Here is a 25,740-nt window from a genome sequence, read left to right as displayed (position 1 = left end):
ATTCCAGAATTCCAGCAGTTTATAACCTCCTTTTCCATTTTCACTGGAATTTCCGGACATCCCTCAGCCCATGTACTATTTATTATATTGTTTTATTATTTTAAATTAATAAGAGGTGATAGCCTAAATAAAAGGATATACATATTTTTATAGTTAGGTAGATAATTAGACTAGGGGGCCATAGAAGATTTTAATGCACATGTATACGTAGTACCTAGTATATTCTAGAAATCAATGCTCATGTGAATTGTTCATGTGTTCATTCATAAGCCCATTTCATTTTTTCCACATTAATTTGTGATTTAACACAACACACATGCATACTCATGTTTAAATACATATGTTTATCTACTTTAAATGTTGCCCCCCCCCCGAATGCATGTATTTCCAAAGCTATCTTATCTTAAAATAAATTTTCCAGGAACATATTTTGGCTTGTTCTCTGAGCTGGAAAGTGTATCTCACATTTCAGCTAAGTGTGAAATCCAAATAATAATCCGTTCCAATCCATGAAGTGTGAATCCAGGAGTGTGAATTAATTGGTTGCTTAAGAATACAAACCAAATGAAATTTCCTTCACTCTCTATTTATTTTGTGAGACAAGAATACCAAATAGGCATCTAAATGCCTAATAGCAATCATGTGTGGCCATTGGTGGCCATTGGGAAATTCCTTGGACCACCACATATTGGCACCACCTGGACTTATACCTGAATGGTTCATTGTTGTGTTGAAATTAGCACTATCCTGAAAAATCATGCTCTTCTCTCTTGGGCCCACTCAATCCCTACCAAGTGAGAGAGAATGGTGATTTCTGCAACTGTCATGGGATAGGTAGAATGTCCCTGATGCTTTTGTGGTTGGTGATGGCTTATCCATGGGCATTCCGCATCTGGAAGCATCAGGAGCTCAGAGCGTTGTGGCAGCTCAAAGGGTTCTATTGCCGTGTTCTTTTAAAACTTAAAATAAACCACTCTTCCCTCAGCCACCTCATTTAAAGGAAAGCCGACCCTACTGCCATGTGGCAGGGAAGAAGCAAGTGGAAAGAGCATTAAGACAGCTTGAGCACCACCATAGATAGATAGATGATAGATGATAGATAGATAGATAGATAGATAGATAGATAGATGATAGATAGATAGATAGATAGATAGATAGATAGATAGATAGATAGATGATAGATAGATAGATGATAGATAGATGATAGATAGATAGATGATAGATAGATAGATGATAGATAGATAGATAGATAGATAGATAGATAGATGATAGATAGATAGATAGATAGATAGATAGATGATAGATAGATGATAGATAGATGATAGAGATAGATAGATGATTGATGATGATGATGATAGATAGATAGATAGATAGATAGATAGATAGATAGATAGACAGATGATAGATAGATAGATAGATAGATAGATAGATAGATAGATAGATAGATGATAGATAGATAGATAGATAGATGATAGATAGATGATAGATGATAGATGATAGATAGACAGATAGATAGATAGACAGATGATAGATAGATAGATAGATAGATAGATAGATAGATAGATAGATAGATGATAGATAGATAGATAGATGATAGATAGATAGATAGATGATAGATAGATGATAGATGATAGATAGATAGATAGATAGATAGATAGATAGATAGATAGATAGATAGATGATAGATAGATGATAGATGATAGATGATAGATGATAATGATAGATGATAGATGATAGATAGAAGATAGATAGATAGATAGATAGATAGATAGATAGATAGATAGATGATAGATAGATGATAGATAGATATAGATGCCAGATTGCAGAATCAGATAGAGCAAAATTTAGAAAGGGTGGAATGTGAGCAAACCCTTGTTCAGAAGAATAAGTCCCATCAAAACAAATTTTCTCCCCCCTAATCTTTTTTAAAAAAATACTTTTTATTAATTTTCAATTTAAACATATATAATCACATCATTATTATCCACTTTACTTCTTTGGCTCTCTAGATCCTGTCAGCTTCCTTCCCTCCCGCCTCTTGGCTTTCAAATCTAACCTTTATATCACAGCATTTTATATATTTTCCAATTCTAATATAACTCATTACAAAATACTTCATGGTTTAAATAAATATAGAAAGGTAAAAAAATTCTCATTACAAGTCTTCAGATAGCCCTACTAGTGTTGTTAATTGCTTACAATGATCTTTCAAATATTGTATAAATTTACTCCAGTCTTTTTGGAGTACTTGATAATGCTGGTTTCGTCAGATTTTTCCCGTCAGCTTCGCCAGTTCCGCAAAGTCCATCATTTTCACCTGCTGTTCTTCTTTCATTACTACTTCTTCTTGTTTCCTTTTGGGGGCTAAAAGAGTTCTTTCTCCCCCAAAATCTTGTGTATACTTCAAAATACTTTGGTGCCCAAGTAAAACTCAGTGGTGGGAGATTGGCAAAATATAATTGACACATTCATGTGAAAAGAGAGAAAATATCATCATAAGTAGACTGGGGTGGGGCTAGGTATACCAGAGACTCAGCTATACAGCTGCAAATATAGCATTTTAAGTGTGCATTATACAAATGTGAGGAATGCGGGTGGCACTGTGGTCTAAACCACAGAACCTAAGGCTTGCCGATCAGAAGGTCGGTGGTTCGAATCCCCATGACACGGTGAGCTCCCATTGCCTGGTCCCTGCTCCTGCCAACCCAGCAGTTCAAAAGCATGTCAAAGTGCAAGTAGATAAATAGGTACCACTCCGGCAGGAAGGTAAATGGTATTTCCGTGCACTGCTCTGGTTCGCCAGAAGCGGCTTAGTCATGCTGGCCACATGACCCGGAAGTTGTACGCCGGCTCCCTTGGCCAGTAAAGCAAGATGTGCGCCGCATCCCCAGAGTCATCCACGACTGGACCTAACGGTCAGGGGTCCCTTTATCTTTACCTTTATACAAATGTGACATCAGACGGTGATGTTGAGTTTATGACAAATTCAGTATATTTTTCAGAACTTTTTTTTAAAGTATTTACACAGCGTTTTTCATATGTGTCTAGATTCCACCCAGATACCTGGAGTTATCATGAAGCAGATGGTTTAGGATGATTAGCACAAGCAACTGATACGGGGGGGAGGGAATTTGGACCATTGATAGAACATTCGTTCAGTCAAGGGTAACATTTAAAAATGGTTATGGTTATAGAAAAAGGATAAGAGCATTGGACCCAACTCCTAGGGACGGAGCTCCCTTCAGCCCTCCCATAAAATATTTGAAAGTGGCAAGGACCCCCAAAGTTGATGGGCATGGCCATTATAATTTACAGTTGTAAATGCTATATAATAAATATTTGTCTTAAAATCTGGCTGAGCCAAGGTTAGGGACTTAATGCCAGCAGAAACAGGAATCACCTAGCTAATCCGAAGTTCTGCTGCATCCTAAATTGCTCATGCCAGTGAATGTTTCCATGGGATTGGCCCCTAGGTTAGAAACATATCAAGAGTGGGAGTTGATAGGAAATTATGAGAAGGTGAGCAAATGATTCCATCTGTTTATTTACTATTACACATAAGGACACATTTAAATAATATGACACAATAATAAGCGTGAAGGAAAGACAGATTTTGAGATATTGTTAGAAAGAACAAGATGGGAACCTTTTTCTAAGATTTGTCAAATATTGTTAAAGAAATATCACTAAAAATGGATGTGATTACATTGAGGTATAATAGACATGCAGAAGGAAATACCTATAGGTATGTTTAGGAAAAGATCCAGTTTTCCAGTTGAAACCAACTATAACTGCATTAAAATGGCAGTTCAATGCCGCTGGATGAACTCTCTGGAAGAACAACATGAGTAGCAGAACAAGGGATGTTAAATGCTGGATTCAGCATGAGGAAAGGGTTTTTTCCTCTGATATGTGATGGAGGTACAATAATGCAAAAACCTGTTGGCAAATGGTTATATCCAACATTAAAGAAATGAATCATAGAATCATAGAATCATAGAATCATAGAATCATAGAGTTGGAAGAGACCACAAGGGCCATCGAGTCCAACCCCCTGCCAAGCAGGAAACACCATCAGAGCACTCCTGACATAAGGTTGTCAAGCCTCTGCTTAAAGACCTCCAAAGTAGGAGACTCCACCACACTCCTTGGCAGCAAATTCCACTGTCGAACAGCTCTTACTGTCAGGAAGTTCTTCCTAATGTTTAGGTGGAATCTTCTTTCTTGTAGTTTGGATCCATTGCTCCGTGTCCGCTTCTCTGGAGCAGCAGAAAACAACCTTTCTCCCTCCTCTATGTGACATCCTTTTATATATTTGAACATGGCTATCATATCACCCCTTAACCTCCTCTTCTCCAGGCTAAACATGCCCAGCTCCCTTAGCCGTTCCTCATAAGGCATCGTTTCCAGGCTTTTGACCATTTTGGTTGTCCTCCTCTGGACACGTTCCAGTTTGTCAGTGTCCTTCTTGAATTGTGGTGCCCAGAACTGGACACAGTACTCCAGGTGAGGTCTGACCAGAGCAGAATACAGTGGCACTATTACTTCCCTTGATCTAGATGCTATACTCCTATTGATGCAGCCCAGAATTGCATTGGCTTTTTTAGCTCCCGCGTCACACTGTTGGCTCATGTCAAGTTTGTGGTCAACCAAGACTCCTAGATCCTTTTCACATGTACTGCTCTCAAGCCAGGTGTCACCCATCTTGTATTTGTGCCTCTCATTTTTTTTGCCCAAGTGCAATACTTTACATTTCTCCCTGTTAAAATTCATCTTGTTTGCTTTTGCCCAGTTCTCTAATCTGTCAAGGTCGTTTTGAAGTGTGATCCTGTCCTCTGGGGTGTTAGCCACCCCTCCCAGTTTGGTGTCATCTGCAAATTTGATCAGGATGCCCTTGAGTCCATCATCCAAGTCATTGATAAAGATGTTGAATAAGACCGGGCCCAAGACAGAACCCTGTGGCACCCCACTAGTCACTCTTCTCCAGGATGAAGAGGAACCATTGATGAGAACCCTTTGGGTTCGGTCAGTCAGCCAGTTACAAATCCACTGAGTGGTAGCATAGTCAAGACCGCATTTTACCAGCTTCTTTACAAGAATATCATGGGGCACCTTGTCAAATGCCTTGCTGAAATCAAGGTAGGCTACATCCACTGCATTCCCTTCATCTACCAGGCTTGTAATTCTGTCAAAAAACGAGATCAGGTTAGTCTGACATGACTTATTTTTCAGAAATCCATGCTGACTATTGGTGATCACAGCATTCCTTTCTAGGTGCTCACAGACTGTTTGCTTAATGATCTGCTCCAGAATCTTCCCTGGTATTGATGTCAGACTGACTGGGCGGTAATTATTTGGGTCCTCTCTTTTCCCCTTTTTGAAAATAGGGACAACATTTGCCCTCCTCCAGTCTGCCGGGACTTCGCCTGTTCTCCAGGAATTCTCAAAGATGACTGCCAGTGGTTCTGAGATCACATCTGCCAGTTCTTTTAATACTCTTGGATGCAGTTCATCTGGCCCTGGAGACTTGAATACATCTAAACTAGCCAAGTATTCTTGTACTGTCTCCTTAGTTATTCTGGGCTGTGTTTCCTTTGCTGAATCATTTGCTCCAAATTCTTCAGGTCGGGCATTGTTTTCTTTATCAGAGAAGACTGAGGCAAAGAAGGCATTGAGGAGTTCAGCCCTTTCTGTGTCCCCTGTTTGCATTTCACCATCTTCTCCTCTGAGTGACCCCACTGTTTCTTTGTTCTTCCTTTTGCTACGAACATACCCATAAAAGCCTTTTTTGTTGCTTTTAACCTCTCTAGCAAGCCTGAGTTCATTCTGTGCTTTAGCTTTTCTGACTTTGTGTCTACACGTGCTGGCTATTTGTTTGAATTCCTCTTTGGTGGTTTCCCCCCTTTTCCATTTTTTGTACACATCCTTTTTTAATCTTAACTCAGTTAAAAGTTCTTTAGATAGCCACCCTGGCTTCTTTAGGCACCTTCCATGTTTCCGTCTCATTGGTATTGCCTGATGTGCTTTTACTATCTCCCTCTTAACAAACTCCCAGCCATCATGAACTCCCTTTCCTTTTAGTATTACTGTCCATGGGATCTTACCCAGCACTCCCCTAAGTTTTATGAAGTCGGCTTTCTTAAAGTCAAGAAATTGAGTCCTAGTATGCTTGGCTGCTCCTTTCCGCTGTATAGTAAACTTCAGAAGAGCATGATTACTCGCGCCTAATGATCCTTCCACTTCTACCCCACTAACCAGGTCATCAACATTGGTTAGGACCAGATCTAAAATGGCTGTTCCTCTTGTTGCTTCTCCCACTTTCTGGACAATAAAGTTGTCTGCAAGGCCAGTGAGGAATCTGTTTGACCTTATGCTCTTGGCTGAGTTTGACATCCAACAAATATCCGGGTAATTGAAGTCCCCCATTACTACTATCTCCCTTCCTTTTGCATGCTTGGCCATCTGTTCCAGGAAGGCATCATCTATGTCCTCCGTTTGGCTTGGGGATCTATAGTAAACTCCCACAATGAGGTCCCTGTTATTTTTCTCTCCCTTAATTTTGACCCAAATGCTCTCACTTTGGCTTTGAGGTTCTAAATCTTGGATCTCTTCACAGGTATACACATCCCTGACATATAACGCTACTCCTCCTCCTTTCTTGTCTGGTCTGTTTCTCTGAAATAGATTGTATCCCCCCATTATTACATTCCAATCGTGGGACTTATCCCACCAGGTTTCAGTGATGCCTATTATGTCATATTTAGTTTGCTGTACCAAGAGCTCAAGCTCATCTTGTTTATTTCCCATGCTTTGCGCATTAGTGTACAGACATTGAAGTCCATTAATCATTCCCCCGTGTCTCTTATTTAAGGATTTTTTCCTCCCACCACTAGGTCTGCATGCTGTTTGCTCCATGCTTCTGGTAGAAATAAGTTCAACTCCTTATTATGCCTTGCAAGAATGACTCTTGCAAATTTTAAAAAAAATATCTAAGAGTTGGTATCAGAAGCAGATTCATAAAATTTTCACAACTCCAAATGTCACGACACACTTTTCAACTCAAGAAATGTCTAAAAATGCATGTTAAAGTGCATATTTTGAGAGAAAACGGAGCTGGGCTAGAAGTGCACATTGTAAGAGAAAAATATTTATGCAAATGAGGGAAAACATCTTACAATGTAGTTTAAATACACATTTAAATGGGGGGGGAATTAAAGTTGTAAATTAATGTGCAAATGGGATGAAACAGATTTACGAGTCAGAGGTACTGAAAAATAGTCTGGTGTTTCCATCTCTAGTTCTTTCCCAATTTAAAACAGGGCATTGCTCAGAATGCAGGTTTTGAAAGACACACAAACACACACACACGCAAAATCACCAAAAAGAGGGGGTGGGGGGGACTTTACGTTGGCAAATGATCTGTCAAGTGACCCATGAAGAAAATCAAGATTGAGTTGCCCTTTGAAATAAACCTATTTGAATTTTATTATCTTCAGAGCACCTTGTGTCTCTAATCTTGTGAAAGGTTAGTATTCCATCCATCAGTGGAAGATTAGAGCGCTCCTTGACGCCTGTGCTTGATGATAACTGAATGCAGCACTTGGGGCCAGAGGAAAGAGATTCATTACCATCGGCCATTCTCAGGAAGATTGGGTAAACAGTCATTTGGGGGGAAAGCAGGTTCTCTAGGCAGGCCACCTATATCCTTGGGTCAAGATGGCAAAAATCAGAGGAGCAGGTTGTCACCGAAGATTTTAAACCTTTTAACAACAAGCCCAACTCAGGCACAGACATCTTATTCCCGGTAGCATTCTGCCATTCTCACCTCCTACTCTGAATTGCTGATTACTAGTCTTAAAATATTTCTGTCTCTCTGCTTGAAATAGCAATGTTTTTTTCAGGACTGCTGTAAAGAAGCAGGTGAATGGAATATGTGCGCACACACACATGTACAGTATGTATATATTTATATCCAAGCTTAAAAGAAGCATAGATTCAGTACAGCAGCTGTGACAATTAGGGCAGTTAAGATAAAAGGATCAGATCATGTATGCCAAAGGCAAGCTTTATGATATTACTGGAAAAAAATCAAACTTCATGTATTAATTTGCAGTGTGCTTTCCCTTTGTTTTAGATAATAGCTATATTTTGTGTGTGCGACAGCCTCTCTTGAAAACCTGGCTGCTGTTAAATGCAGACCCTGGAATTGTGGTTCCTTCACGGACCTCTTGCTTTTGAGCTTTAATTTCTGATCAGGATGAAATCAGCAGTTCAAGTAATGACCTGGCGTCTAACTTTCTAAAACGGTGTGTGATTTTTGCATCCCGGCCGTATCAGCGTTAAGTAACAGCATCCCTGAGCATCACCTTGAAAAAGCAGGAGGTAATCCAAGGGATTAAACATGCCTGCAGTTTGGTCCATTTGTTCCAGTAAACTACTCCTGGGAGATATGCCAAATCCCTGGCCTTCTGCTGCTCCATGTATTCATTTGAGACATCACAGACACACAGAACTTTAAAAGAAGGGGGAGAAACTGTGAATGAATAGGGGAGGTCGGCGGGCAGTCAAAGACTCCCAGGATGGGGTTTACACAGTACTTATGGAAGCCTTCTTCCCATGTTATGCTGCCATGAAGTTCAAGTGCTCCTATCTGTTCCTGAAAACTTCTTAAAATGGACTATGTAGGGACTTAAATGGACTAATGCTACAGCTTCCCCCCCCTCTCTCTCTCTCTCTCTCTGTGTGTGTGTGTGTGTGTGTGTGTGTGTGTGTGTGTGTGTGTGTGTGTGTGTTTAAAAATCCAGCTGTGGAAGGGGGAGTTATCTAAATTGCCTTTTGATTAGATGCTGGAGATGTTCTTAGATGATTTCTAAGTTGAAATGAGGATTCAGCAACCTTATGAAATAATGCACAACATATATATATTAAAAAAATTACACCACCTATTTTCATCAAACCACCTTTGATGTCCAGGGCAGGTAGCAGCACTTGGCATTGATGGGGCAGCTGCTGTGGCCCATAGAATTTTTTTCTTAGTGGTTTTTTTGCCATTTTAAATGCTTCTTTTCATAAAACAAATCAAAACAGCTTAGCACATGAAGGAGGAATTTATTTCATGGCACAGATCCTCTGTCCTTCTCTCCCACTTCCAATATACAGAATAACACAAAGGAACACTCAGAAATGTGACTTTTCACCTGACGTGGTGCAGTGCATTCTGCCACATCAGCTGTTCTGTTTCCTCAGCCTGTTGCTTACGTAAGCCAGGCCTGAGGTAATATAATATCATATAATATTAGGCCCGACGTTATCACCATAGTTAACTGTGGGCAGGAAAAATATATCTGCCAATTAAAACATAGTTTATATTGAAAGTTGAAATGTAAATATGAATAAAGCACTATTTGGCTATTCAGGGGGTTAACTTGTGCCTAATCAAATTATGCTTATGTCAGTGAAAGTGACAACTGTATTTTCAATGCTAGGTTGACTGAACAGTGTAATTTCATAATGAACCCTAATATTACATTGCTTAATGGGAACTCACACTTAATTACATGCTTGGTAAATACAGCAGCACTTAACATCTAGGGCTATGTAGGGGACAATAAAATTATAACATACTGGAGGTGGTTTTTACTAATATAGAGGCAAATGTGTAATTAGTTGGCACCTAGCATTTTATAGGCTGTGAGGGAAGCTGGGTTGTACGCACATTCCCATTGCTGTAATGAGTAGAGGCATGACTTTTCAAAATCATTTCAGGTTCCATTCCCTTCAGGGGCTTGCATTACCGTATTTTTCGCCCTATAGGACGCACTTTTTCCCCTCCAAAAATGAAGGGGAAATGTGTGTGCGTCCTATGGGGTGAATGCAGGCTTTCGCTGAAGCCTGGAGAGCAAGGGGGGTCGGTGCACCGGGAGAAGCGATTCTCCCCGCTGCCCCTTCCCTTGCTTTAAAACAGGTCCGGGGACAGAGGGGAAGGCCCGCAGAGCTTCCCCTCTGTCCCCGGACGGTCTCCATAGGAACGCATTGATTGATTTTCAATGCATTCCTATGGGAAACCGTGCTTCGCAAGACGAAAAACTCGCAAGAAGAAAAAACTTGCGGAACAAATTAATTTCGTCTTGTGAGGCACCACTGTATATGGAGGTGTGATATTGTAATCTTTTGCCAAATGCACTTAAATCCAATTCTGAAACATGTTTCATATCTCTCAGCCCCACTCACCTCACAGAGTGTTTGTTGTGGGGGAGGAAGGAAAAGGAGATTGTTAGCTGCTTTGAGACTCCTTAAGGTAGTGATAAAGTGGGATATCAAATCCAAACTCCTCCTCCTCTGCTTCCTCCTCTTCTTCTTCTTCAATTGTGGCATCTGCCCATATATGCTGTGATTTTACCCTTCATCAGATCATCTTTATAGATTTGTCTTTCCATATGCATTTTCTTTATGTCCCTAAATATGGCTGCAATGTGTGCTTTATGCTTGTCTGTTACCTCATGGTACTGATGAGAGATAGAGGAGAAGAAAGAAGTGTCTCCAATGATGACTAAGTTGGCTCAGCCACAATATCAAAACACTAATATCTGACCTCTGCTAAAGAATAAAGGAAAGAAGAAGAGGTAGTTGATAAAAAGAAAAATGCATGTTTGAGGCAGACTTTTCTAAGTAATATACTTTCTTTTTGACCTTATTTACAGCAGCATTCTATATCTGTCTACTCAGTAGTAAGTCCTGTTGACTCCCATGAGACTTACTTCCGTGGTCAGTGTATCCGTGGTGTATTTGGTGTAAATTAGAGTATGCATTATACCACTGACCTTGCATTCACTGTATGGCTGATGTTTTCACACTGACCTTGTGGGAACAAATGCAATATTTGCAGAGGTGGTTGTTCAAGGGACAGACCATAAAACAGGGACATTTCCCATCAAATGAAAGAAAATATATTGAGGAAAGAAAAGCTCTTTTCAGGGTCCACTATGTGCTACATGTGCAATCTGTCTTGTCAGCAAAAATTTCCTAACAGTTCTGAAAGCATTGACCAAATCTGTTCCTAATATATCACCAGTTAGAATGCAGGATGTTGCTGCATTAGACAGGAATTAAAATAACTCGTATATTCCATAAAGAAAGTTGTACTTATTCCACATCAACTGGGGCCTTCTTGTAACACCACTATTTCCTATAAAAGAGCAATTAATATACCAGATACACAATATTCTAATAGCTTTAGCTAGATATTTGTGATTATTTCTCTTGCCAGAAAATAAATGTATTTGGAACAAAAGGATAAATTTCCTTTGTTTCTTGCTTTTTCCTGCTCATAACTTACAGTTTTACTCTCTTGCTCTGCTCCCATTCTCACTTTCCATTCTTCATCTTCAAATTCTTGTGGCTTATATGTTTAATACATATTTAAATATTTAATAGATTTCATAAATTTGAACTTCTAATCTGTTAGCTAATTTTTCTTGTCGAGTGACATGCGTTTCATCTGTGGGATAAGAAAACAAGACTGCAAAGCTGCTACTATGAACTCACCCCTTCTCATTAACACCAATACATATGTTTGTAATATATGACATTGTATCTGCCAGTCTAGGATTAGGCTTGGATCTCATATGAAAAGTCATAAAATCTAAGTACTCATAGTGACCACAAGAGAGAGAGACAGCTTCTATTATAACATTTTCTTACTGCTAAGCCTTTAACTGTTAACTTTAACATTGTTTAATTAACACAGTGGTGGTTTTGTAATGCTGCAGAAAGTTTATAATAAATGAAGTGAAGAAGTTTCTAGTGTGGCTTCAATAAAGCCACGTGTTAACAGGGATTTCCCTCTATTAGCAATGTGAGACTTATTCAGCTCACAGTATAAATGATATACAATGTATTGGATGTAGTTTGCACTTCTGAAAGTAACAGGATACGCCAGTGTGGATTATAGGTGATTGGGAGCACAAACGTTTTGTAAAAAGGAAAACATGACTAGCCGAACTGTTCGTGATTCTGTCCAAAAGGCATTTTAACACGCCCTGCTGGGAAATGGTATTAAACTGATGTGTTTACTGGTGAGCCTTTCTGGCATCTGCTTTCTTCACTTTGCTGCAAAGGAGGAGTAAAAACACAAAGATGCGGTCACAACTGGCAGAGTATTCAGAGATCAATTATCGCTTTAAATTGTTTAGGGTGGAGCTATAGCTATCTTAGGAAATACATGTTTCCAAAACTGTATGACTTCAGACAAAGAGAGTGTATATCGCTGGCAGGTGGAAGAGAAGAACCGTGCACTTGAACTTGCTTCCCCCATGCAAACTGTTCTTCTTTTGGCCATCTCTACTTATTTGTGGTTTCATAATTTATTATTATTATTATTACCCCACCCATCTGCTGGGTTTCCCCACTCTGGGCGGCTTCCAACAAAATATTAAAAATACAATAAAACATCAAACATTAAAGACTTCCCTAAAGCCTTCAGATGTCTTCTAAAAGTCAGGTAGTTGTTTAGTTCCTTGACATCTGATGGGAGGCCGTTCCACAGGGCAGGCGCCACTACCGAGAAGGCCATCTGCCTGGTTCCCTGTAACTTCGCTTCTCACAGGGAGGGAACCGCCAGAAGGCCCTCAATGCTGGACCTCAGTGTCCAGGCAGAACGATGGGGGTGGAGACGCTCCTTCAGGTATACTGGGCCTTTGAGGCCATTGAGGACTTTAAAGGTCAGCACCAACACTTTGACTTGTGCTTGGAAATGTACTGGGAGCCAATGTAGGTCTTTCAGGACCGGTGTTATATGGCCACTCCCAGTCACCAGTCTAGCTGCCACATTCTGGATTACTTGTAGTTTCACCTTCAAAGGTAGCCCCACATAGAGTAAGGTTACTAGATTTTTTCAATGAATCCGGGGACACTTTTTCAACTTCAATGGATTTTGTATGGGGACTGATTTGTAAATCTGGGGACTGTCCCCGGGAAATGGAGGCATCTGGTAACCTTAACACAGAGCACATTGCAGTAGTCCAAGCGGGAGATAACTAGAGCATGCACCATTCTGGCCAGACAGTCTGCGGGCAGGTAGGGTCTCAGCCTGCGTATCAGGTGGAGCTGGTAGACAGCTGCCCTGGATACAGAATTGACCTGTGCCTCCATGGACAGCTGTGAGTCCAACACGTCTCCCAGGCTGCAGGCCTGGTCCTTCAGCGGCTCAGTTACCCCATTCAGGACCAGGGAGTCCTCCACACCTGCCTGCTTTCTGTCCCCCCCCCCCTGCACAGTACGTCTGAGCTTCACTGAAGAAAAATCAATTAAAATTGGGTCATGGTGGGAATCAGCTACTGTATCAAGCACCTCCTACCATCCACTGACAAGTGCTTCCTGACCCACATGCAGATTAGTCAAAAACACTGTGCTTGGAAATACAGGTTTCCTTCAGAAGTCCTGTTTCATCCTCAGCAAAGCTTGAGATTACTTGATGCAACCTCTTCCATTAGGGAAGAGCGCTAAGGATTTTGCTTGGGGGAGAATCATGAGTCAACCATGTGAAGGGAACTACAGTCAATAGCAAGTGATTGGTACCTTTCACTGGACAAGTGGCATTGCAAACAGCAGCGACAAGGGGTTTCACTTTATTTGGGACCGTAGTGTGGGGGCAATGGTTTGAAGCCCCTCCTCTTGCCACAGTACTGATCTATCTCCTCCTTCCACTGCCCACTTATCAAAAAGACATATAATATGTGCATGGAGCCACAAACTATGAAGAATCAAATACAGTGGTACCTCCGGTTACATACGCTTCAGGTTACATATGCTTCAGGTTACAGACTCTGCTAACCCAGAAATAGTGCTTCAGGTTAAGAACTTTGCTTCAGGATAAGAACAGAAATCGTGCTCCGGCGGTGCGGTGACAGCAGGAGGCCCCATTAGCTAAAGTGGTGCTTCAGGTTAAGAACAGTTTCAGGTTAAGAACGGACCTCCGGAACGAATTAAGTACTTAATCCGAGGTACCACTGTAAATGTTCCATGAACAGGAATGGTAGGAGTGCTAAGTTACTGAAATGGAGGCAGAATGTCTTCCCACAGTCGATACGTGAGATGATGGGTACTCCAAATGTAGCAATGGGTGCTCCAAGAACAGCAGCAGACAGAACACTTCTTCCAGGATAACGAACTGTTTCCATGATAATTCTTCACCAGCAAATTAATTGTCCCCCAAGGTACATCAAATGGCCATGGATCAGCAATCACTTAAAAGTGTAGTAAGCTTACAATGTTCTGTTTTATAACACGGGGTTTTCTTTGGTGTGCACTTATAAAAAAAAAAACAGTTATGCACATCTGGCATCTAGTTTCGCCTTTATGCTGAACCCAACTATGACAGCCTCATCTGATTTTCTTCTCATTCTGAGCATGACCATGTGCTAAATTAGGCTCTGCCATGATTGCATTCCTCTAAGCCACTCCCTCATCTCCCTCTACTTCCACATGCAAGGCTTTAAAACAACACTTTATTTTAGACTTGTTGACTTAGGCACAGAATTTGCTAAATAGCATTCTTCCCCTTATTTCATACTCAAAAGCAGAAACACTGCCAATTCAGTTTCTAAGTGACAAGAGCTGCATTGCTTAAACAATCCTTTAAATATAAATGGAACAGCTTTTGTAGCAGTTTTCCTTAAAAGCATATTTAACATTTAGGGCTATGGATTTTTAAAAAATGATATATTCTGCATCCTCATGAGGAATCTAATGTTCTCTTAATATTATTTCAAAGGAACTCTTCTCAATGTCAAATCTTCAGAGTAAAGCTGCATAATATTGACCAACCCACATGCACAGGCAACAAGATTCTTGGCACAAGATTCTTTCTTGACCAGTTAATTAAGGATGGAGATAGGCAGGTTTTTTTTAGTTGAAGGCTGCACGCCCAGAATAGATCTGTCCAAGGAAGTGGGGTGCCCAGAGTTTGTGCAACTACCCCACATTTTCATACACATTACACAAACACACAACCACAAAGAGAGGCACAGAGTCCACAGCTGTCAAGGAGCTGTCAGGCAAGCGCAGGTCCTCTGCAGGGCAGGAAAGAAATTGAGGCAAGAAATGCAATTAGCTTTTCTTCGCAGAAAGTTACAACACAGCAGTGTTACTCTGGCTCGACTCATTAAGCATGAGACGTTGCTGAATCTGACGTTGCCCCACCTACCCCTCTAGCCTCTCACTCTGTATCCCTACCAAGCAGACAGAGACTGTGACAAGCAGGTGGGTTCCTCCTCTGAGCCTGCCTGGCCCATTGATCAGGATGCGCAGGACCCTGCTTGAGTGGGGTGGCAGAGGAGGAGGAGAACCAGCAGGACTGGAACTGTCCAGCTGACAGGTAGCAGGGACCATCTCTGACTGCTCTCCGCTGAGTCTGCACTGACATTGAGCCCTCTCCTGGAAGGGCCTCCTTCTTCTAACCACCCTACCCTTGATTGCTCAAGCCTCCTGCTTCAAGCACCTCCCAGCTCGTCCCTTCCCCAGACTGCTCTCCAGTGTCCCACAACCATGATCCGAGGTCTAAATTGTTTTTTTTTTTAAAAAAAAAAATGATATTTATTGAAAAAAATAATATATTTTTTAAAATTACAAAGAAAAAAGACAAAAACAGAAAACAGAAAAAGAAAAAAGAAAACCATCATTTTCAAATTCTCCACTTTCATTACCTTCTTTCCATGACCTCCTCCTCCTCCCATCTCTTGTATCTTGATTAATAATTGTCACAGCAAATCCTTTCCATAATTCATAATATTCTGTCATTACATTACCTTACTCTATTTTCATCTTATCTTATAAAAAACCTTAAAACTTAAAGCTTAAATCTTATTTTTACCAGCTTCTCATAACCATTACCTTTTTACCTAATTCTTTAAACATTTTTACAAGAGCCAAGTAATTTCATTTCAACATTTTTCCAACATTCATAAAACATTTCTAATGATAAAAAAGAGAAAATAAAAACAATCCAATCTTCTTCCAGCATCCCCTCCCCCCGGTCCCGGGATTGTCAGTCCTTTTTGTCCCATTGGTCTAGCACATTAACCTGGTGATCTTATATCCGAGGCCTTCAAATCTCTTCCATGTCCCTTCTGCAGCTCTTCTTCATATTTTCCTTTCACTCGTGGGAACTCCAGCTTGGTAGTGTTTTTGACCCTTTTCAACAAATCATCCCCTTTCCCATAGTCCAGACTAGACTCCATGTAGTATTTTAAGACATATTTCAAATTCCCTCCAAAGTTGGAAGTCCCAACAGCTCCAAACCTCTGACGGCCCATTGCCAGACTCGGAAAGTCCAAACATCCCTGCATAGGGGGGTCAGTCCAACCCCCCATTTCCAAATCAATCCAAACTTTGTCTTTCCAAATTTGTTTTTTTCCAAGTTCATTTGTCAAATCCAAAGGCTCATTTTCCTGCTGGGCCAAAAGTCCCTCCATCTCTGGCGCCCAAGATTCTGCAGCATCCTCTTCTATCATCTGCTCTGTCAGGACACACTCCTGTTTAAGTTCCTGGGTGGGCTCCATATAATTTCCCACTACCTGTTCAAATGTTGATCCGAGGTCTAAATTGTCTTCTTCGTCATCTTTGGTGGGCTCTAGGCCAGGCGGCACCCATCGTTCTTCCTCAGCCAGCCAGTCTCTGACAATAGCTGACTGGTGCAGATCAGTGGAAGAGTGCAGCTGAGTGCTGCAGTGGGACAGAAGATTGTGCTCTTTCTGCTCTACAGTGTATTGGTTAAGGAGTGAAGAAAGTACAATTTTAATATCCTACCTATACAGTAGTTGTCTGGGCAGGGAGGCTGAAATGTCTCCCTTCAGCTCAGTGCTATGATGTTACCCCAGTGCTCTACAACACATTCAGAAGGTGCCTGGTGAGTTTGGGGTCTGATTCTGGCACCCCCTTGCTTTAAAAGTTGAAAACAAATGTGACACGCTGTCCTAATCCTGATTATCACTAATATTGTTTGCTTTCCTTCATATTATATATTGTTTTCCTTACGCTTATGCTTCTATTTTGTATAGAATTTTTCCGAGAACTCCTGGAGAATGCCGAAAGATCTTTAAATGATATGTTTGTACGGACATACGGCATGCTGTACATGCAGAATTCGGAAGTGTTCCAGGACCTCTTCATAGAACTGAAACGGTATTATACAGGAGGCAACGTGAACTTGGAGGAAATGTTGAATGACTTCTGGGCTCGGCTATTAGAGCGAATGTTCCAGCTCATAAACCCCCACTATCATTTCTCTGAGGACTACCTAGAGTGTGTAAGCAAATACACAGACCAGCTTAAGCCTTTTGGAGACGTACCCAGGAAACTGAAGGTTCAAGTGACAAGAGCTTTCATCGCTGCAAGGACCTTTGTTCAGGGGCTGACCGTAGGCAGAGAAGTTGCTAACAGAGTATCTAAGGTAATCCAAATTATTTCTTTTCATTGCTGGTTCTTTCCTTTCAATGCTTCACTGGAGCCTTCATCTCCTATTCCATGCTGTCCTTTATGGTGCGCAACTTTCAATCTATGCCACAATTATAGCTGAAAGGCAAGTTTGTTGACGTGTAACTGTGGGATGTTTTCTTCCTTGGACTAAGTCAAGATGATAGCTATACTGTTGAGATTTCCATTTAGAAAGGAACATATGTCAGTATTTATGTAGCACAAATCCCTTTATGCCAGCCTGCCTGACCCACATTTCCCCCTCCTTCTGAGTCTCAGTCTCTGAGACCTGATTCCAGCATACAGAAGAAGTAACATGATGAGGAGCTCTGGAGTACAACTAATGGATTTCATGTTGGATGCTGCAGGTGGAAAGCTAGCCTGTAACGAATGTCTGAGGGTGTATGGGGTGGACAGATCTGTCAGTGTTGGTTTTTCTCTTTTCCTCATGTTATTTAAGTTCAGTCAAACTCTTTTCTGCATCAATTTGCCTTTTTTAAAGAAAGTAACCTCCTCCATTCATATACGCATTTCCAAGCACATTTCTTCAAGCGTTTCCCTCCAGCACAATACATTTCTGTATGTTATTTTCACCAATATCCACATTTTTCTGTGCTCTTTTCCCAATGCACACATTCTGCACATGTGTTTTGGCTGGAGAACTGGATCACAAAATGTAGAGAAGTGTAAATTTATAAGGACAGCTTCATTTGGTTCCGGGATTGATTTACAGTGGTGCCCCGCAAGACGAATGCCTCGCAAGACGGAAAACCTGCTAAACGAAAGGGTTTTCCGTTTTTGAGCTGCTTTGCAAGATGATTTTCCCTATGGGCTTGCTTTGCAAGACGAAAACGTCTTGCGAGTGTTCCGATTTTTTCCCGCTTCCCCCCTTTTTCTAAGCCGCTAAGCCGCTAATAGCCTTTTAGCTGCTAATCCGCTAAGCCTTTAATAGCCGCTAAGCCTTTAATAGCGCTAATCCGCTAAGCCGCTAATAGGGTTGCTTCGCAAGACGAAAAAACCACTAGACGAAGAGACTCGCGGAACGGATTAATTTCATCTTGCGAGGCACCACTGTACAGAGTGCAAATTAGGTAGGTGCGAATGGAACAAATTTCTTCCACATCACCAGAAGTTGTAGGATCTAAGGGCAGACTACGTATCAAATGAGAGATTTTTGTCATTAGGATCTCCCAAGTTTGTTCTTTTTTTCTCTCAGATGAGGGCAAGGCTCTCTTCTCTTCTCATTTCTTTTAAACCTCTTTTCAGTATATAAATCCAAACCATATACTTGTCAGCTAAAGAGGAAACAAAACATGTAAATGCATGACATCAGTATCCCAAAAGAAGGATTGTTTGATCAAAGGTTATGTCCCAAGCAGAGCAGTGGAACCTGAGGACTGCTGATGGACAAAACCATGATTGTCATTTTTATGTATGTTGATCTTTGCAAAGCCATTAGTTCTGACTCATGACTTTGGATGGTGCTGATAAGAGGTTCCGACTAAACATCAGGAAGAATTTTGTGACAGGGAATGGACTCCCTCGGGAGGTTGTGAACTTTCCTTCACTGGAGGTTTTTAAGCAGAGGTTGGATGGCCATCTGTCATGGAGGCTTTAGTTGAGATTCCTGCATTTCAGGGGGTTGGAATAGATGGCCCTTGGTGTCCCTTCCAACAATTAGCTCAGATGGTTAGAGCATGGTGATGGTAATGCCAAGGTTGATGGTTTGATCACAGTATGGGACAGCTGCATATTCCTACATTGGACTAAATGATCCTCAGGGTCCCTTCCAACTCTATAATTCTATGATTCTATAAAATAATTTAAATGTATATTATCCATTCAGAGCACTGAGGACCCAAGGCGAACTGTTTGTCCTTACTTTTGTGAATCGTTGCATTGGTATTCCCCCATGCTTTCTTTTCCAAGGCTTCCCCCACATTCTAGTCTAAAATGAGAGTGTGAAAGCGGCAATCTGATTAAATAATTTACATTCATATCACAGAATGTAGTTGAGTAGGTAAAGAGTAGACAGCTCAAATCCAGAATATAAAAATAAGTCATCTGTCACATTCCCCCGCCCACTCCGTATTGCAGATCTTTGTAATCTACTGGGAGGTGTTCTGGTGCAAAAAGGAATGATGTGGATGACTTAGAGTCTTCATGATTAATGAAATATTCAGCAAAGAATTTGCTCGCCTTCTCTCTAACTGTGTGCATGCTTTTCGTCCGTGTCTCTCTTCTTGTACTTCAAGAACTTGCAGCAGCCCACAGCTTTGACATATCTTTAATATAGATAACTGAGTGCTTGCAGTTGTTTCAGGAATTGCTCTATATTGGCGACGAAGTTAATTTCCACTGTGTTGTCAAACTTCAAGAGACTGGTCTTCATTTAGATGAAATTATAAGGAGGACAAAGAAGTGTCACTTTTCACTGGATCACCAATTTTGCAGCAATATCACAACCTGTGGGTGCCAATAGGACATAGCTCCTACTTTGAGGGCTTTGGATCAGGGAAGCATGGGTCTGAATTCCAGCTTACATGTGAAAGACCTTGATCAAGATACTAACGCTCTGTTGCTGTGCTGATATCTGGGCTGATCAAGCGTATCTTGCTCTGAGTACTTTAAAGCAAAGGTATAAAACAAACATGAACCCCCCTCCCCCCCAAAAAACCACCCCAAATGCTCTGCTACATTTTTCTGATACAGGTTGCCAGGATATATCTGAGCCCTGATTCACCTGGGATGAGCGAGTTACAACAGGGGAGATCAACTGAGCCAGGAATCCTCCAGCTGAGCTGGAGATCTCCTGCATCGTGAGTTGTTCATCCAGCTGGATCTTTCCATAGGATTATGTCCTTAGATCTGTCTAAGAAAAACAATAAACTACACCCAGAATTTGATGTGGGAAGGGTACATTGCATATTTTTATTGCAATATGCCATTGTTTTCCCTGACCTACTATTGACTTCTTTGTTATAACTTCCTTTTTGGGAATGTTACATGGGAGGTGCCAGCCAGATCACATAACAAGCGAGGTGTCATTATGTAGATACATAGCCAACCAGCTATGTGTCAGCACTGACGGTGAACAAAATAGCATTGCTCGCTCTTTCAATACTGAAAACGTTTGATCACTTTCAACAGGACACTCCAAAATTGCTACTGTTTGGGCAGTTCTCGGCCTTGTTGAATAGATTCTTGAGAACTGTTAACAGAAAATGAACATCTAGGTCAGTCTTCTGAAATGTGGTATCTTTCAGATGTGCTATGTTGGCTGGCACTGAAGGGACTTGTAGTTTGAAATTTTGGGTAGCACTAGATTGGGCCCTTGGGGTGATCTGGCTCGGGGGCAAGGGATTGATGTCCCCTTGCGCCAGCCACATCACGCCTGCCCAGCCAATTATGGGATTTATAGAGGAGATGCCTTCATTCACTCTATGATTCTAAGTTTACTCCAATCCATTTTTACAAGCAGTCTGTGGCTGTCAGACACTGTGCCCCTTCTAGAGGAATTATACCCTCCCTCAAAGCAATATTTTAAAGATAATATATTAAGAGTTGACCGTGCTACAATTAGAAGTGGTTCTGCTACTATCACAACTGACTGGTATATGGATTGGCAAGTCAACATTTGCAGAATCTTCATGGTCAGTATATGAATTCAGGCAAAAGGAGACAGAGAAAATAAAAACTCCATTCTAGTGCTGCAAAAATAGCATGCCTTTTCCAATATCTCCATGTTGGAAAAATATAGCATATGAGACAACTCTAAGCTGCATTCAACATACATTGGAGCCTTTCAAATTCTCCCATAAAAGATAATTATTATGGTCATGCAAATATCTGGAGCATTTGACCCTGTAGCTAATATCTTGTTATTCCTGCAAAGGAACTTAACAATTAAATTAGCATCTAATCTTTTTAATGGTTATTTGAAAACTTTTCTGAACACCTGGTGTCAATTATGCCACTACCTTATTTTTGAGACTGACTAAATCAGTTTTGATCACTGGCTTTCATTAAATTATACAGATAGCTGGTTTCTTGCCACAAACACAGTGCTTTCTGGGAAGAGCGGAGCGAATGCAGTAATAGAATTAGAAGGTAAAGGCAAGGTTTAGCAGTGAAAAATGTGCCCTGCTAATTGCCAGTGATCACTTCGAGTTGCAGCCTGCCAGCCGGCTGCTTTTTAAAGACACCAAATCAATATTCTCACAAACTCAGTTTTCATGGTTTATAAATAAGCATTCACCCTCTTTTCTGTGAGGGGGAGAGAAAGCTAAAAATAAAGGTCAATATCAAGTGTCACACTGATTCGGAATATAATTACTCGGAAGGGGGGAACAAATATGACATGCTGATAAAGCAGGTAATTAGGAGCCAAAACAAATAGTATATTAATGCTGGAAAATGCAATTTGAAGACATTGATAGAGTGTTATGTGAACCGGGTGGAAAAGGAGTTATTGCACAGAAGAGGCAAAATGCTGCTTCTGCTAGGCCAAAGCATATAAAAAAATACCAAGTGAAGATTGCCTCTTTTCCCAGGAGGTGAGGGTGTAGGTTGGAGCCATTTATCATGCGCAGAATTTGTTGATTCACTTAAGCATGGATGGGTGCAGACGCACACATGTGTAATGCTGTACCATATGTATCATTTAAAGCAGCGGTGGGGAACCTGCAGCCCTTCGGATTTTGTGGGATTGTAGCTCCCATTATCCCTGACTGTTGGACATGCTGGCTAGGGTACATGGAACTTGGAGATCAACAGCTTAGGGAGGGCAGAGGTTAGCTCACCCGTGTTCTAAGGAGTAGGAGGTCAGGCACAGTGAAATCTGAAGCCTGTGACCAGACTCCGTTTCATCAATTTAGTAATTCAGCAGTGGGATGTGACGTATAGGTGGTCTCCCACAAGGCAAGACAGCAATAACAGCAAGAAGCTTTATTGAACTACATAACTGGAAAACAGGGGCAAAGCAACTGCTTATATACATTCCAGAAACCTGGACCACTCCCACCGTGATTGGCTGTCTAAACTTTCAAGCTGCGAATCATAACTCAGAGTTCAAGGGCCAATGGCAGAGGCCCAAATCCTGAAATGTTCTGTGATTGGACATCATGTATCAAATCAGAACACAGGAGCTCAGAATCCTTAGTCCAGACTCAAGCTCAGGCAAACATAAACCACTGAATACATAACACCGGGTGCTAAACAGGAGGAAAGGGCTTCTAACCACCTTAAAAGGGGACTTTATTTCTCAGAAGGAACACTCCTTTTAATGGCTATGTGAAGCTACGAAATTTCGCTTTTATTGACCTTTTGCCTAACACACCACCTAAAGGTAATTTCCACCTTTGCCCCTGTAAGGCCTGCCTTGTTTCTTTTGATTCCTATTTTCCTCCAGTTAAGAACTTTTTGAGTCCCACCTAATGAGGCAGACAGACCTAGTAACGGCCAGTTTGTTTTTGTGTTTTAAGAGATGGGGGAATCAGCCACTGTTATGCAGGCTAATTCCAATACCAGCACAGCACCTTAAGAGCCTCATTTGAAAGTTTGCTACCTCCTACCCATTCCACATCGAGACTTTGAACAGATGCAGACGCCATGCTTCCAACACCAGCCAGTATTATTCTCTGTCTCTGCCCCAGCTGTTCCATTTACGTCTAACCCGATGAAGAGTTCTGGACAGCTTAGAAGCTTGTGCACTGTTTTGTGATATTTTGCAGCTCGATAAAAGTATTTGAAATGTTTCCTGTACACTGTTGTAGGAATTCAGTCTCTGTCCTGGGCTAGGACTTGTATCGTCTCATACAAGGCAGTATCCATTCAGTCGCTTTCTTTAATGGGTATCTTCCGTACAGGGGCAGAGGAAGGGGTGTGTGGTGGGGGCAGGTCGCCCTGGGTGTCACCACTGAGGGGGTGACAAAATGCCAGGCGGGACTCACTGTCGGAGCCTCCGTATGACCGAGGTGTAATGGCTACTCCTCCGGCGGTGATTAACAACCTAAGCCTTTGAATGAGACTTCAGGCATGCTCTCCATTGCGCAGTGTACTCAGACAGCAGCAGAAGGAGCCAGAAATATGTGCTACATTGCTACTTTATTCCTAACTACGCCAGACAGAAAAGAATATGCGTCTGCTCTCTGTGAGAGACAGAAAACAACAGGACACAGAAACAGGAAACCAGTAACTTCAACATCCATCTCCCATGAAACTTCCAACAGTCTGGAATGTCAACAGAGTCTTGTGACTCCAAGAACTGCACAGTGGCATGACAGAAACCTAACACTCACCACAGGGCCTGCAGCATGCCCGAGCCATGCATCTCTCCTGGGAATAACGTGGTGGCTTGGGCACCCGCAGGCTCCACACTGCCCTAAACAGTCTGCCCACCGCCTCCCGCTCAGCTGTAGGGCGGCTGAGTGGGATGAGGCAGGTAGATTCTTTGGAGGCCCCATGGAGCGTCCTGCCCCTGCTTGCCCCACCCCGCAGGTAGCTGGCCCCGCCCCTGGGCGCAGACACCTGATCAGCTTGCTCCGCCACTGCTTCCATATTCCTTAACTTCTTCTGACATGTTAGGGCAATTCACACACAGCACAGAAGAGTGGAAACCTTCTCCAGCTGCTGCTGTGCAAAATACTATCTCACCATGCCTTTCGCCCCCTCAACACACTGTTCCTTAACAAAGAATGGTTTGATGGGCTTTTCCTTGCACAGACCATTCCTTCCCATCCTTTCTAGGGTTGTGTTTAGCATTTGGACCACCTCGTATTTGTAATATGCATCTTCACAGTCACGGTAAGGGAAAGGTTAAGCAGATTGCTGCTCGGAAGAAACTTCAGAGCTTTCTGCCAGTATTGCTGAGAGGTAAGTGTCAGAGGCCAGACTTCCAAAGGATTCCCAAAAAGCTAACTTGTATCGCCACAAGGGCTTACAGAATGACAGTAACAAAAGCCAAGGGGGTGGGGGGGGGGAGGTTTGCAATGAATTCTCTGGTGAGGAAATTTGATAAACGTGCCACCAATGAGCTGGAGCTCATCTGATCCCCACCATTGACTCTTCTGCTGACACTGCCAGAACTGAACATAGCGTAGTTCTTCTGTGATTAATCTTACAGCAGCTTTAGAATTTTTGCTGTTTTAGCATGCCGAAGTAAGGAGGGGTAACGTGGAGAAATGCAGAGGAATCAAGCGGAGGATGGAAAGGGAGATAAAGAAGCCGGAAGGTTAAACAGCACGCTGAGATGTAAATCATTCTGCGACATGCTGACTTTTTAGAGCTACTGGAGTCACTGATTATCTGTAAGATGTTTTAACAGACTGCCAACAGGAACGGTGTTTTCAAACCGTGGTTTGATAAGGCCTACTTATTTCATTTCTTATGCAGATTTGAAGTAAAAAGAGCAATGGATTCCGCCCATCAAGTCTGCATGCAGTGTATTATTCAAAAAGATATCTGATTTGGGCAAAATGAATGATATTTGAACTGGTTGTCTTTTGAAGCAGTTCCTTTAAGGAGATTCATCATTGCCTAATCCAGAGGTACCAAGGTTTTTTTAAAAAAATGGCTGGGAGTACACTTGGAAATCTAACAGGCTGTCATGGCCATACAAAAAATACCTATTTCACATAATAAAAGCCAGTGTTGCTCAGAAACCCTATCCCTCAAAACAAAAGCAAACCAACAAACAAAACCCCACAACCAAACAACAAGAACCTGACCCCCAGAGTAAACCTCCATTAAAAAAATATCAAATCCTTGTAATGGGCAAAGGGCCTTGGTGGATGCTAAGGGAAAAATACCCTCTGCAAGGAAAGACCTTTCTCTCCCTAGAGAATTAAGTCTGCTCTTTGGCTCTGTGATGCTCTCTCAAAGACCATATGATTGTATGATCCATTTCTGTGAACTCCCTGTGAAACCTTATCAGTAACAAATGCAAAAGAAGTTCCCACGAACTCTTTATGATGCTATTTCTGACATCAGAGTTATAAATTACTTGGGACCAACCTGTCTAACAGCATAGTCCTAACCATATTTATTCAGAAGTATAAATTTAATGGGACATACTCCCTAGTAAGCGACGTGGGTGGCGCTGTGGGTTAAACCACAGAGCCTAGGGCTTGCTGATCAGAAGGTTGGTGGTTCAAATCCCCACAATGGGGTGAGCTCCCGTTGCTTGGTCCCAGCTCCTGCCAACCTAGCAGTTCGAAAGCACGTCAAAGTGTGAGTAGATAAATAGGTACCACTCTGGCAGGAAGGTGAACA

The 25,740-nt window shown here is 41.7% G+C and overlaps 1 protein-coding gene across 2 annotated transcripts in view; it reads left to right on the top strand.

Annotated features, from left to right (window-relative positions):
• The window catches only part of GPC6 (glypican 6), an 809,956-nt gene that overhangs the window by 423,494 nt on the left and 360,722 nt on the right, over positions 1-25,740 (top strand). For both annotated transcript variants that reach the window (XM_081198452.1, XM_081198451.1), the window contains exon 3: positions 17,055-17,446. In XM_081198452.1, the coding sequence (XP_081054578.1) occupies positions 17,055-17,446 (392 nt within the window). The remainder of the gene's footprint in view (positions 1-17,054; positions 17,447-25,740) is intronic.

The sequence above is a fragment of the Podarcis bocagei genome (genome assembly GCF_964188305.1).
Source record: "Podarcis bocagei genome assembly, chromosome: 6".
Classification (NCBI taxonomy): domain Eukaryota; kingdom Metazoa; phylum Chordata; class Lepidosauria; order Squamata; family Lacertidae; genus Podarcis; species Podarcis bocagei.
Note: the sequence above shows the minus strand (reverse complement) of the source record. Positions and strands in the feature narration are given on the sequence as shown.